Here is a 17,757-nt window from a genome sequence, read left to right as displayed (position 1 = left end):
AAAGTAAAGGTGGTCCCAGCCCTGGGTGTACTCAAATCTGATGAAAGCTACAGAAAGACAGACTAAAGAGAAACCCACAGAAACAAAAGGCTTTGTGCTTCTTCGAATATTTCATATTTGGAAAGATAATTTTTTTTAAAACTGACTTTACTTTCTCCTTAATGAATGTCTCATATCCAAGTCTCATTATCAAACCTCTCCTATTTCAAATGTCAAAACTAGTAACTTTTAGAAATAACAAGCAGTGTATCCCTACTCCCAAACTGTAAATCCATGCCATCAATTATTGACATTTTAATTGCCTAGTTAGCAAATACTCTTCAGCTGTCTACTGAAACTGCTAAGCAATGAAGTAAACGTGGCAATAAGACATTAGTTTGACAATGATTGCCAAATTTGATAAAAAAATCTTGATACTGCTATTAATATATTAACAGATATATAAGACTGAATGATTTATTTTGCTCAACCCATTTAAAATTAGCACCAGAGAGGAAGATGTGTGTCCTTAGTAGTACCTGCAGTGAGAACCTTACCATTCACAGCACATCTACCTCCTTTCCCTTGGTTTATTTTAAGAACTTATAAATGGAAGGACACTTCCAGCTGTGTCAGTCTATCAGAAGATAGCCTGGTTCAAACTTGTGTTCACTGCACTGATATCAGGCAGTAATAACTCTTCTAACCTTATGAGGTGAGGAAATAAGTCTTGGTGGCACCAGGAAATTGTATAAATATAAGCAGTTTACTTGGTTGGGATTTAAATAATATTTTAGCTTAACCTCATTAAAAAAAAACAAATAACCATCTGTTTACCTGGAAGTGACAAAGGTATTGTGGAATTCCAAGACCTGTGCTCCCTCTCCAGCAGGGCATTTARGCATAAACTGAAAACTGAGAAAACATTTTGCCAGCCTGAGAGCACARAAGGTGCATCACAAAAGGGGTGGCACACTGGGTCAGTGTCCCTGTGCTCCTGCCACAGCCTTGGGAACCAAACAGAGGCATTCATAAGGCATTGAAAATCTGAGTTSTGTTACAGGATCACAGTTTGCTCCTTTACTCCCTCCCCACTCACATCCTTCCAGATCAAGGACRCGTCTCCACAGCTCTACAGGCAGATGAAAGTGTGTTCTTGCCATGCTGCAAGCTGACAAAAGCTATGTAAAGTCATTTCACGTTCTTGTGACCCTCATGAATAAAGCCCCTGCTGAAAGGTACAGTGGATTAGCTTGGGCTCCATGCCTGATTTAGACAGTKTGCATGAGCTGAAAAACACAGAGAAACACTGCAAAGTATTTTTTGTTAACAGAACCACTTGTATAGGTATAGATTATATATGYATGCAAACTACAGGAGCTTCTGGTTATAATCAGCGCCTTATCTCACTTCATATAGTTCATATATCTTACTTCATATTCTATATATGCATGTAGCAATGCAAAGGGATCAGGAATCTCAGGGAAATATTGCCAGTGAAGTGCTGTGTTTTAGTTTACTAACTTCTGAAATACCTTGTTATGACTAATAGGCAGCCTTATCAGGTCAAGACAAAGGATGAGTACCAGATTCCACTTTTACCTTATAGTATATGTTTTAATAATTGTATTTTATTTTATACATGCACACATAAACTCCAGCAGCCATCTGAAAAGGCAAAGGATTTCTTTAGCCTTTTGTAATTTCTTTTGTGTAACCTTTTAAAAACTTGATTTTCCTAYGCTAATGCTTTTGCAGATAAGGAGCAAGAATGAAACTTTTTTTTGTGCTACTGTGTCAAAAGCTTTTGGAATTTCCTGCAGGGACATAACATCAAGATGAAGTCTCTTCGTGGACAGCCTTAATAACTCTGCAAAGCAAAGTGTGACCTGCTTTAACACAATCTCTTAAGAGGACAGCAGTAAAAATACTGTACCTATTGACTGAAGTTGGAAGAAAAGAGRTGCGAGAAATGATGGAACTGTCCATAACACACCTCGCACTCACCTGAGACTACTGAGAGCAATAGCAAGGTCAAGGCTTGGCTCTGAGCATGACATTTGAACTAGAAAAAGAAAACAGAAGTCCCTCCGTGGATTTTCAAGGGAACTGTGAACCCTTGCTACCTGCCCATAAACAGGCTTGTTTTTCCAGGATGTGACCTCAAGCACCAGCTCATGTCACTGCTGCACAAGCAGCTGCAAAAGGGCTACATCTGGAAGAGCCCCTGTCCCAAAGCCAGGCTGCAGAGAAAGGCTGTACCTCCGGGCAGTTCCTCGTGGTCAGCTCAGTTCTGCTTTCTCCCAGGAGCTCTCCCTTCTCCCCTCTGCTCATATGTGGAGCAGGAAAAGTGAGGAACAGCRGTGTCCAGACAGCCCGGGGTCAGTGCAGGGGAAGCAGCACAGCCTTGGCACGTGGCAGGCAGGAGGAAGATGAAGAAATAAAGATAAGAGAGGACAGAGAAACATGTGGAAGACATGTGATCAGTGGCTGCTGTGCCCACACGCTTCTGTGTGTGCACAATGTACGAGTGCATTCAGGGCAGRGGCTGGGAGGCTGCAAGGAAGATTTGCCAACAGAAATCTCAGCCTGGCTTGTGTCAAACACATAACTTTCTATGCACTGTGGGYCAAACATACAAGAATGCCTCTTGCTTCTGGTAAAATCAACCACAGGAAAGGCAAGGAAGGATGTAGCGGTGGCAAAATGCAGAACCCACCATCACCCTGAAGAGCGCAACGACAAAAACTGAAAGTCAGAGCTCCCCAAAATAAACTGTCTGTGTTTGAGGGTTGGAACAGCAAAAAGGGGAACTCTCAGTCTTGATTCTGCCACTGCAGAGGGACCAAAAAGCTGTAACTAGAGCAAGTGGTCATCAGGAAGTGTCAGGAAAGTGACTGAAGAGCCACACTAGTAGTAGAAAAAAGTTAAGTCAGATTAACTGTGACAGCAAAGAAAAGTTATATAAATCAGGTCAGCTAAGCCAGGAAGGCACAGGCACCAAAAAGCCACTTTGACAGCAAAGCAGGGGGTGTTTGGAGACTGAAGCCAGCAAAGGAACCCAGCAACAATGGCCTTAYTGAGGAGGGTCCATCCTTGTATCCTGCCCAACCCAGGACAAGCAGAAGGGCACACTTGGAAAGAGTTTGGGGTCAAAGATCAGCAGGACTGTGCCAAGAACTGTAGCTTTTCATTAGCAGAGGCCACAGAAAGGCCCTAAATTGCCTGCCCTTCCATTGCTTTGTTTTGATATGGGGCCTGACATGGGTGCAAAGCTATTGTAAATGCACATACTGTGTTACAGAAATGCAAGGAAAACTATCTTTTTTTTTCCCCCTTTGGTTAAAAGATGGATATTTTTACAGCATACAGAGCCAATCATGACATTTAATTTTACAGAACAGGAAGGAGCTCAGTAAATTGCTGTAAAAATATCCACCCTTATGCAACCAAAACGCCAGCTATGGATCAGGAATAGCTGTGGAGTGGCATCAGGACCTCCCCATCACCATGGATATGAACCTAGGGATAGAGCTTAACCTACACCTCAGCTAGCCATGTACTCATGGGAGTGACCTGCTGTGCAAAATGACCCCAGCAGTCACTTCATTASAGCTTTAGGCCTGTATTCCACTGCCCCAAACCATGTTTTCCATGTCACAGATCCTGTTGAGTAATTTAACACAAACCATAGGCAGAAGACATAAAATACCGACATTTTGATTTGTCAGGCATTTTAATTTTCATTGTAAGCATTCAGACAATGAGTAAATAGTCCTACAAGGTAAGGAGCTGCAGATGCACTCTAAAAATACTGTAATCTTTGATGGGTATCTTATGTACACACAGCAAGAGAGTAGAACATGGTCAACCACAACAACAACATAATAACAAAACTTACTTATTTAAATGTGCTGCAAGCACACCAGCATAACCCAGTAACTGTTTTTTTGCATTCCCTGCTTGAAAGAAACATTGCATAATACTACTGTGACTATAGATTGCTTTTCTTTCTTTTTTCCACCAAGTATTCAATTCCTAACAACACTTAATAAATATAAGTAATGAAGAACACTCCTGGTGCCCATGTATTTATTTCTTCTTCCTTAGGAAATGTGCTTTTTTTTTTTTTTTAAATTTGGCCCTTATATGAAATACCAAATTCACTAATTTATGATATAACCAAGAAGTTTGTGGTCCTTACTCTTTTAATGACAAAAAAACTTTTCAATACTCTGAACATAATTGAAAGATAAACTATTTTTGACACCAACTACTCTGAAGAATAAATAGCCCATTAAATAAAAACCTTCAGTGTACATTCTACCTTTACCAGGGAAGTGAAAGTGATCAGAAACAGCTTGAGGGCACAACAGCAAAATTCAAAAGAAGAAAGCAGTGAAAATGCCCAATTATTTTTATTGCCAAAGTAATACATCTAAAATAATAGTAATCTTCTGAAATCAACTTCACTTGGAATCACAGCTGAAGGCACGATTTAAAATATACCAATAATGGTAACACAATTTATGATTTAATTTATATGAATGATCTGTTAATTAATTATCTGAGCAGGGGATGCCTCTCAAGGTTGCTCCTCAAGACTGAGAGATTCTTTACCACAACAGATTCTTGGTAAGTGGTTATAGCATGCTAAACTCTCAAACCTTAGCTAAATKATATAAAGGATTGACTGTGTGCATATAATCCTTTAGACACAGACTGTTGGGCAAGTCTGGRATTAAGTCTGGATCCAGYTGCACCTAAACACCCCTTTGAGRAGGAGTTTAGAATGCAAGGGGGCCCTTCCTGAACATCATGACTCAACAGGAGGGTCTCCCTGACAGTTTTGGCTGAGCCTGTCCTGTATGCAGTAAATAATCAAGTGTGCCTTGCCATTGAATCTTATCAACCCACTGTCACATTTGCTATCAAGCTCTGTTTTTTATCAATATACATATTGTTACTTCTCTCTTACAACCGAAGTGCATCACCTGTGACAATGTGTAAACCACATAAAGCTTTTCTGGAAGCCGTCACAAAACAAGTAAGACATACCTGATGTGCCAAAATATAGATATTATGGCCAACATCTTTTGGGGAGATGCCATCATCTCCATTCTCCTCCTCGTGGTCACATTCCAGACCCTGGTTGTATGCATTCTTCATCACATCCACCTGCAACACAAACCCAGCCAGGAAGAGATGAAATAAATGTGGTTCTTGGGGAAAAAATACACTGTGTTTGAACACAGCCACTTTGTTCAGCTCCAGCCTGGATGGGTGCCCTGCGGTTCTGCAAGAAGAGCGAGCAGCCTGAGAAACACGTTCTGAATAAAGACAAGCTTGAAGGATTTATGAAGCTCCAAACCGCTACATTTTTCATCAGCAACCATGAGAAAGGAACAGGAATGCTGAGCCTTTCTGAGCAAGCATTTTCATAAATGCTCCTAAAGACTGGTCTAGATATGGCAGGTAGTGCAGCCATGATCTTCCTCTGGCCAGAGCAGGCAGAAACACAATTTCACAGGAAAAAATACATCCCTAAATCAAAAGATAAGGAGGATCTGGGCAGAGTGCTGTGGAAATTCCAAATATTTAAAGCCTTCTACAGGACCAACATGGGGTTCCCCACAGAAGGCCTGATCCTGCAGTTGTACCCTAGGGATGGCCTCAGCCTGCTGAGATGTTTCCTTTGTGATGATTCCCTGAAACCAGCAGGCACTGGGCTCTGCCTGAAGGCAGGATGCCCTCAGATACCTCCCCAAAATTCCTCAAGAATTCCCAGATCTCTCAGTCTCTGTTGTTACACTGTCACTTGCATTGGAAACAACTCCAGATTTTCAATCCATTTAAAGTTCCTGGAGACTTCCACAAACATCAGGGTTGCTCCAAAACACAGCAACATCTGTTTGGAGCTGTCTTTGTTCATGAGGCATAAATAGATAACGCACATATATATTAAATATATTCAGTGCCTACACACACATTTCTGTTAGCACTGCTTCACAAACTGTACAAGCTTAATTTGCCAGCCCCTGACAAACTGCACTTGAAGACAGTCTACCAGAGTATGATAATTTAGTTAGGAAACAATTACAGAAAAGTGCTTGGAATGGATAAAAATAATGAAGTCGTAAAGACTGAAATCATGCATGCTTGATCTTTTTAAAGTACTTTTTGTGAATTAGTACTATCCTGATACATTGTGCCACCATACGCTGCCAACACTTTTCAGCTTAGATGCAGATCATTTTAAAAATGTTTTAATGACAGATTTTTTCGGCCAAAAGATTTATGAATATTCACAAGTTTTCTCACCAGTTCTCTTGGTCTCATGTTGAAAAGGATTCTTTCCGCATTCTCGCTGTCTTGCCTGCTTTCCATAATAGCCAGCAAAAGCTTGGAGGCATTGTTCTACAGATACAAAACCAAATTAATGCAAATTTTCAATCTCTTTCATGGATTAATGACCCTTGCATTTGTTTTAGTTGAGATTATGAGGACCACTCTTTTAGTGGATAAGATTTTCAACTACTTGCATCTTTTATTTTACTGACATATTTAATAGAGTTTTTTTAATGTCAACATACTGTTACAGTAACTCTGCACACTATATTGGAAGAAAAATTTTAAACACTGAAAAAATATTTTACTTAAATACAGAGTCTTGCTGCAGACTGTGCACAAGAAATTAAATTCCATTCCCTTTCCTTATTGCCCACCTAGCAATTTTTGCCTCGGCTTTCAGTTAAAACAAGACTCAGCAGAGGGAATTACAAAACTTATTACACAAAAGGTTTTATCATTCAGGTAGGTTTCCTTCCCCTTTGGTTTTTATGAAATCCAACTGGGTATTATTGAAAGGCTGTAAAATAAACTGTTTTCACTGCTCCTGAGATTTTGTTTCACCACTAAATATTCCTGGGGAAATGTATAAAGACAACCTTTGCTTTGTCAACTGGCTGCTTTTCTCCAAGACCTCTCCTAAGGATTAAACAGCATGAGCTTTAACAGCAGCAGCCCAGTGGTGCCTCAGACTTCAGAGACCTGTCTGTCTTCCAGTTAAATCAGCTGCTGTGATTAACTCAATGTGAAGAGGACAGGCAGAATGGTTTTGGAGGGTTGAGTCTTTTCTGGCAGAGCAGAGTTGCCTTGGTTGACCTGCCACAGCATCCCTTCATCATCCCGTTAGATTGAGCTGTCCAAACACCTGGAAGCAGGAGGCAGTCCCAAAGAACAGGCAGCRGCCAGGAAAACTCCCAACCCACCCCACAACCTCATTCTCAGCTGATATTGCTGATATTGCCAGTATCAGCAATTCCAACTGAAATTTCTCCAGTGAGGGTGTGCCTCAGACAATTGGCATGGGYAGTTTCAGAGGAAAAGGGTTCAGCTGCTTTTGGGGTGAAAAGAAAGGTGCTTTTTTGGGGTGAAAAGAAAGATGTTATTCTCTACATGTTCAAGAAACTTCTGTTTTAGCTGCCTTTGTATCCCCAAGTTTTGATAGTAGAGCTGAAAATAAAGAGCACTAGAGGCCAACAGAACAATCACGAGTTGTTGTATCCCAGCTAAACACGTCCAGCTCAGAAGCATTTTATAAATTACAATTTGAGCACTATAAAGCAGAAACACACTAATTTTATAGCTAAAAGCCCACACAGTGTGCACAGAATCACAGAACTGTGCTGGCTGGATCATGAAACCACTACTAAAGGCTCCCCTCCGGACTATGGTTTCAGCAGTCCAACCCCAGCTCAAAGCAGGCTGTGTTAAACTGGGCTTTAAACACCTCTGACTGGAGGACTGAGGGATGAGACAGAAGGTAGATGGAAGGAGAATAGATTAGAATGAAGACTGGCACACAACTGGCGAATAAGAAACTTCTGGGAGAAGAGCCTGAGAGTTGAGTGACAGTCCAGGACAGAGAAGCCTGGACTTGCCAACACAGGGATGAGAAAAGGATAAAGAACAATATATGAGAAGACCTAACTGGGACTGGCTCAAAGAGAACAGCACTCCATATTTTGCCATTTCCTTGTCCTTTTGCTTCCAAATCAAATCAGGACCATCTATGGGAAAGATCTAATCAGACTCCTTACCCCGCAACCAACACTGCAGAAATTTTATGTGCATAGTGAACAAGAACAGGTGGAGGGGRAGGACAGCATTTCGATGAGGATTCCTAGTGGGATGCTGCTCTGAAAAGCAGGATGCTTCCTCTTCTGCTGCAGTTTTGCCTTACAGTGGTGACCAAGTGAGTTGTGGTAGCACTGACAGGACCTCAAATGGAGGAGGAGGGAAGGGGCCATGACAGCTCCCAGGTAGCTTGAGGAGTAAAGAGAAGAAACAGGTGGAAGGCATCAATCTACTCACTCATGGGTGATGAGGACTTGGAAGCTATTTCCCAGAGCAGATAACCCTGGGGATGGAGAGAAGCCTGCTGTAGCTTCCAGGAAGCTGGGAAAGGTAAAGTTTGGGCASGACTTTGTGTCATCAACAGCCAGCTTCTTGCTACCAACTCAGCAAAAGTGGCATGCCATGGCCTAGAATTACAGCAGGCATCTGAGATAGTTATTTGACTATTTATTCCTCACTTTCTGCACATTTGRAGACCCTAGGATCTGATTTTTAATCCCAGATATCAGTGAGGAAAAGAAGTCCATTACTTGGAAAGCAGCACAAAGTTACACATTAATAYTGTGAAAAATCAGTTTCCAGGTGCTACAAAACAGGACAGCCCAAAGTACTTCTGGTCKTCTTTCACTTTTACCTGCATTCCCACCTCATCTCCTCACAAAAATTTCAGAAAAATAAATTAATGAGTGAAGCAACTGGATATAGCTATGAGAAAGAACAAGAAGACACTGAACTGGACTCTCTCTACCCTTAGACTGACAATGTCTCTTCACCCTGTGCAGATGTGGCAGGTATTGAGGTCTCACTGTGTGCCAGGGCTTACACACCAGTCACAAAGGAAGGCACAAGGTCACACTCAAAATAAAAGGAGGCAGAATAGAACACTGGCCATCTGTGCACTCAGCGAACGCGGTCTGCTCTGCTCACTAAATGACTCAGGAGTCCACTGGAAAATATAATCCATGGAGATGTAATTAAATACCACATCAAAAACTATGTGCAAAACAAGCTAAACTAAGATGGCATGGGAAAAACAATTCTGCATTGCCTTTCCTTTGGTTGGGGGTGTAAGTTCCACATACAATGTTCCCTTAAAGCAGTGTCTAGGCTTGTTTGTAAGTGTAAATGTATGGGTCTATATACTTGCATTTTGACTGAAAGAAATGGTGATTTGCAGCTTCAGAGTTGYCCATGAACACTGACAGAGTGTCAATGTTAAACGTGACTCGGTAAACTCAGTGCTTTATTATTTCAATGTGTTGCCACTCAAAATCAAAACCAGCAGCTTCTTAATTTGGATCCAGTTCTTGAGATGAGACCTGGCCGAGCAATGTGTCCAGTTCCAAGCTCCTCAGTATAAGAATGATACTGACTTAATGGAATGAGGCAAAAGACATGAAGGTGATGAAGGGAATGGAACAKTTTTCATATAAGGAGCCACTGAAAGTTGTGACTGTTCAGCTGGGAAACAGATGGCTTTGATGGATCTCATCAACGTGCAGAAATAGCTGGTGGGAGGAAATGTAGAGGAGGGTGCCAGACCCCTCTCAGCAGTGTCCAGTCAGAGGGCAAGAGATCAAATAAGATATCCATGAAATTCTGTCGAAACACAGATATAATTTTATACTGTGAGAGGGACCAAACAGTGGAAGAGGTTGCCCAAAATGGTTGTGGAGTCTCCAGCTKTGGAGGTATTCATCTGGACATGGCCTGGGAAACCTGCTCTAGCTGACACTGCTGGAGCTGGGGGTTGGACAAGGTTACCTCAAGACAACCCTGATAAAATAAATTACTGTGGTTGTGCAAAATCGGAATAATTTCTGTAGTTGGAACCTCTGCTATCATTCACCACAATTTTTAAGTAAGTCTGAGCAAAGACAGCCTCCTGTGAACAGGGTCACATCGGTCCTCGCAGAGATGTCTCTAAACTCCATTTTTTGTTACTACACAGAAAAGTTGTTCTACAAGCATTTGCTCGTTTCATGACAATGGCAAATCAAAATGGCACTGGAGTGAACACAGCTACATCTTTACAGAGACTGAAATCTGGACATCAAAAGAACTGTCTGCATGTTCAAAGTTAAATGTCTGTCTAAGTGTTTTGCTAGAGGGGGGCCTGAATTACATTGCCATTCAAAAATGTAATTACAGTTATTAAAATCACATGTAAAGCACTGTTTATTCGATGTTTCATTGTACATGATATATAGCTATATTAATTATTTTATTAGACACGTGTAAACGTTGCCAATATCATGCAATGCAGCTACCACAAAGTATTTGCTGGTTTGGGGAGGAAACAGACCATCTGCAATGGAAATACTTAATTTGGGAGGCAAAAAAAAGAAATTACCCAGGGCTCCTCCTGAACAGATTCTACCCTACTTGGCAGACAGCACAGCTGCAGAGCTCCCCTCTGCATGCAGTGGCACACAGGCATGAGAAACTCACCTACAAGCCTGTCYAACTCTGCCCAGAATACAGAACAAAATTACATTACAAGCTCTCCCACTCTAGTCTTTGCCCTCACACTCTACACTTCRTGTTTCTCCTCAGAGGACACTGAGAAGGGAAATAAAATACTATTTACTTGAACTTTGTTTTCAACTTTATTTGACATTGCAGGTCATCTGATGTATTATTCTTTTTCACAACATTTCCTTCTCAAGTAATTTTTAAGAGTTCAGTATACACAGGGAATGCCTGACCTGTTGGATGCCTGCACAGCGTGGCTCTTTATCAGTCTTGAGAGATTTTATATCCACAATACAGACTTTTCATGCCAGCTATGTCATGCCTGCTTGATAGGATTTTTTAAAAAAAACTGAGGGCATCCTCCCAAACACAGCAGTGGGTCAAAAGGCCTGTGGCAGAGGGTCTGATAAGGATTCAGAAGCTGAGCTGAATTCATTTGCAAGGTCTTTTTTTCCAAAGGCTTCTGAGTATATTACACCATGGTAAGATTAAGTAAATGCCAGGCTGCCTGGAGCTCCCACATAGGTATGTCTTCTATTGTTACCCAAATTCAAATAAACAAATTCACATATACCRTACCTTGAGCTGAAGCACCAAGTCCATGCAGTATTTGCCAAGAGGGTTTATATCATTCAAGATGAGAGCAATTATAATATCAATCCCATTAGACTCATGGGTGGCTATGCATGTCTGCAAAATAAGAAGAGAGGAGAATGGGACAGGGGCAGGAGAGAAGGAGGGAARGAGTGGGAAAACGAGGGAGATAGACAGCCAGAGGGAGGGAGAGAATATGCACATCAGCAAATTCCCAGAACTAATAAAGACTTTGCAACAGCAATGAACCTTTCAGCCAAAGCAGAACAGCCTAAAAACATGCCACAAGAAGTGCTGGGGAAAACTTGTGTGGTACAGAACTAACCCAAACACTGCCAGTAGTGAAATACCCAACTGGAAAAAAGGTGGTGCAAGCTAAAATCTGCTCCCAGTGAACCCYGCAGGGCTTGGCACCAAGCGGTACAAGTTACAGACAGCACTGCTCAGGAGCACTGCCAGATTCAGCTGAGCACATGCCAGCCTCAGACATAAAAGCCTTGCTCCTCTGCAGGCACAATCGAATTTGCACGCTCAAATTCTTCATTTGCCCTCAGCAGCCAGCATTAATATTGCTGTTATAGCACAAAGTGCTTGTGAACATCAAGGTTCTCTCATGCATCTGGATGTGTCCTGTACAGAAGAAGATTTCTGGATATGGAATTCAAAGCTGTATTTATGACCAGTTGTACTTCCCCAATGCCTTTGCAGATCGAGTTCTGGACCTTCTAGGCCTTGTGCATAGGAGTCAGTTATACAAAAGCCTGTGGCACTTCTTCTTTTGGCAGGTTTATAGGACAATAGGAAAGGAAAAGTTTTCCAGAAAGACAGAGAGAGGGGAAAAAAAGAAAATGAGAGCGTGGAGCATTTGCACCTGAAATACATTGAATTAGACTTGCAGTTGTTGTAAACAAGTGTAACTCAAATCCTGAGTGACTTCACAGCAGGTAGGTCTAAGTAATAAAGTGTAATTCATCTTCCCTTCCATATCAGTGTTCCTCCAGTGCTTCTCACGTAAATTTGTTGGAGAACACATTAACTTGTAACATTTCTTTTCAACTCCAGTCCTGTAACTATACATTTTTAACAGTCATTTTTCCAATTCATAAATTGACTGAATATGATTGTTCAAAATTTAGTCCACTAAAAGCTTTTTGTTTGTTTTTAAAATATTAAGTAAAGGCAGCTGATTACCAGCAATGGTAAYAATGGCACTTTATATTTCATTGGTGCACGTTAACGAAGAACCATTAATGTTGCATATATTTCTTATCAACTGTTTCTAGCACAAAGAACAGATTGCTTCCGTAATTTTGCTCTCTACAATTTTCCCACTGCTAATCCATAGTAAAAATTCTGCAGTTTCACCTGCACACAACTTTACTGCAGTTCTCTTCACATCAAATAATGCACCCTTTAACTACATCCTTTACCTTTCTATACTTCTTCAGCAYGGCACTAAAGACATTTTACCAAAAGTCACATCTTTGTGATTTCAAAAGACTGCAGAGGGCAAAGCACAGATCAGAAACATGGTCTTCAATCTCATCCATTTCACTAGTGATGTCATAACCAAAGATGCTGCTAGGTGCTATAGCAGGATRGCAAGCCAAACTTTGTGGCAGTTAAGTGAAATAAGGAAAGAAAATATTAGCAATGTGTATAAACACCAGCAAGGGCAAAATGTATGAAAAGGAGGAACACAAGTCTGTGTTTGCAATGCACTTCCAAAACTGTGACTCCAAACCAGGCTCACAAAGTGAGGTTTAAGCCATGGACACACCAATTTAAAACATTAAACTCTCTTCAGAAGGACTGCAAACCCTCAGAGGAAGAAGAGGTACCACAGGAAGTGTCTGTTTTGAGTTCTGACTTAAAAAGGTCACTTAGGACTTACGAAAGCTTGAAGCATGTTAAATCTAGTCATAGCAGCTACAAGTAAATTAATATTCAGGAATTAGGAATACCGAAAGGTTTGTGAGAAGATAGAGTCCTCTGCAGATACAGTCCTCTGCACCCAGAGCTTATTGGAGCCCTACCTGGTTTTCATGGCACGGGCCCTGGCAATATTCTGTCAAGCTTTCCAGTGTCTGGTTGACAAGAGCCACGTTCCTCTCATTGATGTAAAGCCCCAGTAAGCCCAGCCCACCTGTGGTGCTGCCACAGATGCAGTCCAGAAACTGAAGGGTCTCACAAACGAGGTTGTAATTTGTTTTATTGTTTTGATGTCTTAAAAAGTTCTGGTGGATGGAGAAAAGGAACACACATACATTAGAAAAAAAAAAAAAAAAAAAAAAAAAAAAAAAAAAAAAAAAAAAAAAAAAGGTCAAGGCAAACAAAGTCTTTTTTTCAAGAAAACATAGAAGGGTACAATTTATGACCATATGACCACTGTGTCTCAGGTACTGAAGTACACTGCACTACTCCAGAGAATATGTTAGGCCTTAATGCAGTAGTTGAGAACTATTATCTGATTAAATCATAGAGCAAGGAGGATTTGGGAAAGTGAACTTGGCAAACCTCTGCACGGGCCTTAAATGTCTTTTAACTGTCCTGCTCCCATCCACCTATCACAGCCCTTCTCTTGGAAGTTCAYTGCCCCACAGCTGAGCAGGTCTGGTGGCTCATTATGGTTGGTCCTTGGCAGAACAGCAGCTCAGCTCAAACCCCAACCATTCCTTGAAGGGAGGCTCCTGGCCACAACACTGAGGTATGTTTGCAGAAAATACACTTTGTAAAGGTTGCTATGGGGACAGTAATTTCTACCAAAAGACCTGACAGCAGGGATACACATAACATCTTAAAGCCTACAATCATAACACCTTGGGAAAAGAGCAGCACCCAAACACTGCCCAGAAACTTCGTGACAGAAACACTGCCCAGAAACTTCGTGACAGAAACACTGCCCAGAAACTTCAGGTCTGCGGTAAGTGATCCAACATTTGTGCACAGGAACCTCACTTACAGAGACATTTAGATCCTTCTCAGCTCCATATGGCTGTGCTGAGATCCTCAAGCAATTCTGAGGACATAAAAACATGCTCCACCACAGCACCCAAATGGTTCTTGAAAAGGGTTATTTTATCCCTTGGATGAAAAAAACATTTTAGACACCTCTATTCTGTAACAGGAGCCAGGCAAAGGTGTGGGGTTCTTTCCCTTATGAAGCTTCAGCCCCTCTAATAACAACCCTATAAAAGCTCAGCTCAAAACACTTTACCTGGAGCTCTCGGTTRTGGTTCTCACACAGCAGCTGAAGAAATCTCAATATTGGCTGCATGATTGCAATGGCAGGGCTCATGATTGTTTCTTCTGGGGATTTCTCTTCTGCATTTGCAGCATCTGCTCCTGAGCCCATCAGATCTATTTCTGGGTCCATTTCTCTTCTGTACACAGAGTAAGCCTTGGAGGTTGCAGAAGATGCTTCTGTTAACTGTCCTTTCATACCCTCTTTCAGATGCAGGGTTGAATCCTTAACTGAAAATAAGATAATTCTCCTTMATTTTTGAAAGTCTTTCTCCCCATTTGATTAAACAATAAGGAAACAACAATAATGAATGCAACTTTTTCTTTGTTGGTGCCTAACTTTTTGAAGACCTCTAGGCAAGTCACAAAGAATATCAAAGCAACATTCATGCATGTTCCAAATAAACCACAAACCAGAGTGAAACAGARCATTAACACAAAACGCCCTACTATTTCTCTCCCATATACAATAAATGATGAGAACAATGGGAAGACCACAGCGTGGGAAATCAGTTCCTGCGCTTGCTCTTGTGAAATAGCCCCATTAGCAGCAGCCTCTGCTTGTGYTCCTCTGAAAACATGGTTCTGTATCTTTTATTTATGAAAACTGGCAGAGTTTCACCAATTTCATCAAAGCTAATTCCTTGTAGCCAACCTGAGATGGACTATAATTCAGAGAAAAAGAGGCAAAAGATGCAAAATAGCAATGATTAATATTAAAGTAGATTGATCAACTCCACAACAGTGGTAGGGCCCATGAAGTGTCAACATAATGCACTTCTCCCCTCTTTCACAGGGRTGCCTCCTTACCTCTCTTTTTGGGAACAGATATGGTTAGGTCACTGTCATCCTCTTTCTTTTTGCTCCCCAAATCAATAGTGTTCACTGTCACTGTGGATCGTATCTCCTGCTGAGCAGCTTTCATGCGATCATACAGCACTTTAAAGAACCTTTCTGACTTTTTCTGCTCCTTTAGTTGCTGGTAAGTCGAATACTGCAAAAAAAATTCTTTAGATATCAGTCTTCTAAGGAAGAAGAAATACAAAAATACACTGTTTCTTTTTGCTGAAACAAATGATGAATAATTACTTCACTTACACAGAACAAATGTTGGCCACTGCCTGACCAGTTCTTTCATGAAGTGATATACAAGGCTGGTAACAAAGATTGATGATAATGTTTTAAAATTTGGGAAAAATARTGAACAGTGCTATTTGCAATCTTTTAAATGTCACAATATTATACTTGAAGTTGAATTACTTTGTGACGCYCTCCATTACTCAGGCTTACTACAGTCATAATATTCCAACTACAAACAAYAGTGAAAAGTAACTTAYTATGTAACAACAAGAGGAAGCATGGAACATCTAATATRTAATATTACAGCTTGGATTATATTMATTTTTTTGTGCTACAGACAAAGTTTAATATTAAATAATATTTTAGCTTAATTCCAGTCCCTTAGTATAATTGTCAGGCAGGCTGAGTACCACTTGCAATAGTTTACAAACAATCCCAGTTCTCCCAGCCTTCCCTCTCGTACCTCAACTTTACCTCTCTTTCCTCAACTATTTGATTTGGCTAAATCTGGGTGAGAAGGATATAATTCACAGAAAAACTGGAATCCATAGTTTAAAGCACATATTTTCTATGGACTGAGACACTGGTGTTCTCAAATGACCAGTCTTTTGCTCCTTGGAGATATGATAAATGTCTCTGAAGGTTTCCAGAAAATAATTTGTTATTATAAACTTGTATTATAATATTTTATTTTTACAAAGAGTGGCATAAAATAACTGGGGATAATACCCACATGGCAATGACCAAATTAAAAGAAGTACAGTGCTACACAGAAAGGGACAGCTGAAAAACATTTTCTTCTACTGAAGTCTCCACTATGAGCKACTGCATAGTAATAGTGCATATTTACATTTGTATTACAGGGATACATTTTACAGCGACAAACTTTTCACAGAACTCACAGCAAAAAGGTTCTCTTTATTTGTCTCCAGACCACATGCATCTGAGAATCAATATGTGAATAAGCACATTAAATAAGTACCTGTGTTTGCGTATTTCCACCTTCGAGCAAGGCAATACCCAGCAGAATGCCTTCTGAGAAAATCCTGTCATTTCTGGTGTTCACTATCACATCTATGACCAGTTCTGAAGCCCCTTCTTTGTCCAGGAGGCACTGGATATCAAACATGGTCACCCCAGACTTATCTGCATCTTGTCCTGAAAATCCACCTGAAAATTAGATAAATATCATTCATGCTTGCTTCACAAACATATGTGGAAAGGAATCTATTAGAAGTGATAAAGCACACAATAGCAACATAATAAATTTAATTTTGAAAATCTGTTTTAGGCAAAATTCCCTTTGATAAAAGGAAGATTTTTGTATGAAACTGCAATGTTGTGCTCTAAGAATAAGAAATAAAACAAATCTCCAAGCCATTGTTCTGTCATGATATTCAGACAATAAATAAGTAGAAATGACACTGATTTGTTCAATGAACACTTTTTTTAATTCCACTGCTGCATACACTAAACTGTGAGTAGGGTCAGTGCTCTGAAGCCACTTTTAAATCTGCTCTTCAATCTCAGGCCTAATCTATACCAAAATGGTGACCTGGTTATGGGTTTGACCTTCCGGCCAAATGCTTTTGCCAGCCCCCAGATCATCAACATCGCGATGACCTTCAAGAACACAGACTCCAGTTAATCCAAATTAAAGGTGTAGGCTGAGGAAATTTTGCTAAATTGTATTAGCTCATTAAATCAACCATCTTTTATTATCACAGATTATCATCTTTCCTGCTATACTTACTTCCATAAAGATGCAACTGCATCTACTTCATTAGTAAAAATAAGGACTGCTTTAATCAGCCAGTACTACTTTGATTAAACTGATTAAAATGGTTCAGACTTTGTGATGAAGCCATACAYACATACTTTTTAGAGAGAACTAAAAAAATGGTGAATCTTCAGTCTCTTGTTTGTAGGGTGCAAAATCTGGCATATAGGATATTAAGACTACATATTTCCAGTGTCTATATTGAAATAGCTAAGGAGGAACATCTGGGTAACATCTGGGAAAGCTGACAAATCTGGGCATGTCTTCAATGACCACTGAAAATGCAAAATGCAGTTCTGACCTGGCTCTATACCTAGCTCCTGCCTCATTCCCTATGACATCCATTATTATGGGTTTTCCTAGAAACCACCCTACACTAACTTCCCGTGGCTTCTACAGCAGAATGACACAAAACCTCTCAGGAACATGCGCTCTGTTGTCTAACCTGTTTTTCTGGGAGAAGCTTT

The 17,757-nt window shown here is 40.6% G+C and overlaps 1 protein-coding gene across 3 annotated transcripts in view; it reads right to left on the bottom strand.

The window, feature by feature from the left end:
* The window catches only part of ITPR2 (inositol 1,4,5-trisphosphate receptor type 2), a 240,651-nt gene that overhangs the window by 57,676 nt on the left and 165,218 nt on the right, over nt 1–17,757 (bottom strand). For 2 of the 3 annotated variants that reach the window (XM_057370513.1, XM_057370514.1), the window contains 7 exons: nt 16,493–16,680; nt 15,241–15,424; nt 14,405–14,661; nt 13,224–13,424; nt 11,173–11,283; nt 6,301–6,396; nt 5,038–5,157 (listed from right to left, as the gene is read on the bottom strand). In XM_057370513.1, coding sequence (XP_057226496.1) covers nt 5,038–5,157; nt 6,301–6,396; nt 11,173–11,283; nt 13,224–13,424; nt 14,405–14,661; nt 15,241–15,424; nt 16,493–16,680 — 1,157 coding nt within the window. The remainder of the gene's footprint in view (nt 1–5,037; nt 5,158–6,300; nt 6,397–11,172; nt 11,284–13,223; nt 13,425–14,404; nt 14,662–15,240; nt 15,425–16,492; nt 16,681–17,757) is intronic. The other variant, XM_057370515.1, reaches the window with a different exon arrangement.

Source organism: Malurus melanocephalus, unplaced genomic scaffold, assembly GCF_030028575.1.
Source record: "Malurus melanocephalus ecotype Western Australia unplaced genomic scaffold, MMel_1.1 scaffold_128, whole genome shotgun sequence".
Lineage (NCBI taxonomy): Eukaryota > Metazoa > Chordata > Aves > Passeriformes > Maluridae > Malurus > Malurus melanocephalus.
This window is presented reverse-complemented; position numbering and strand designations above follow the sequence as displayed.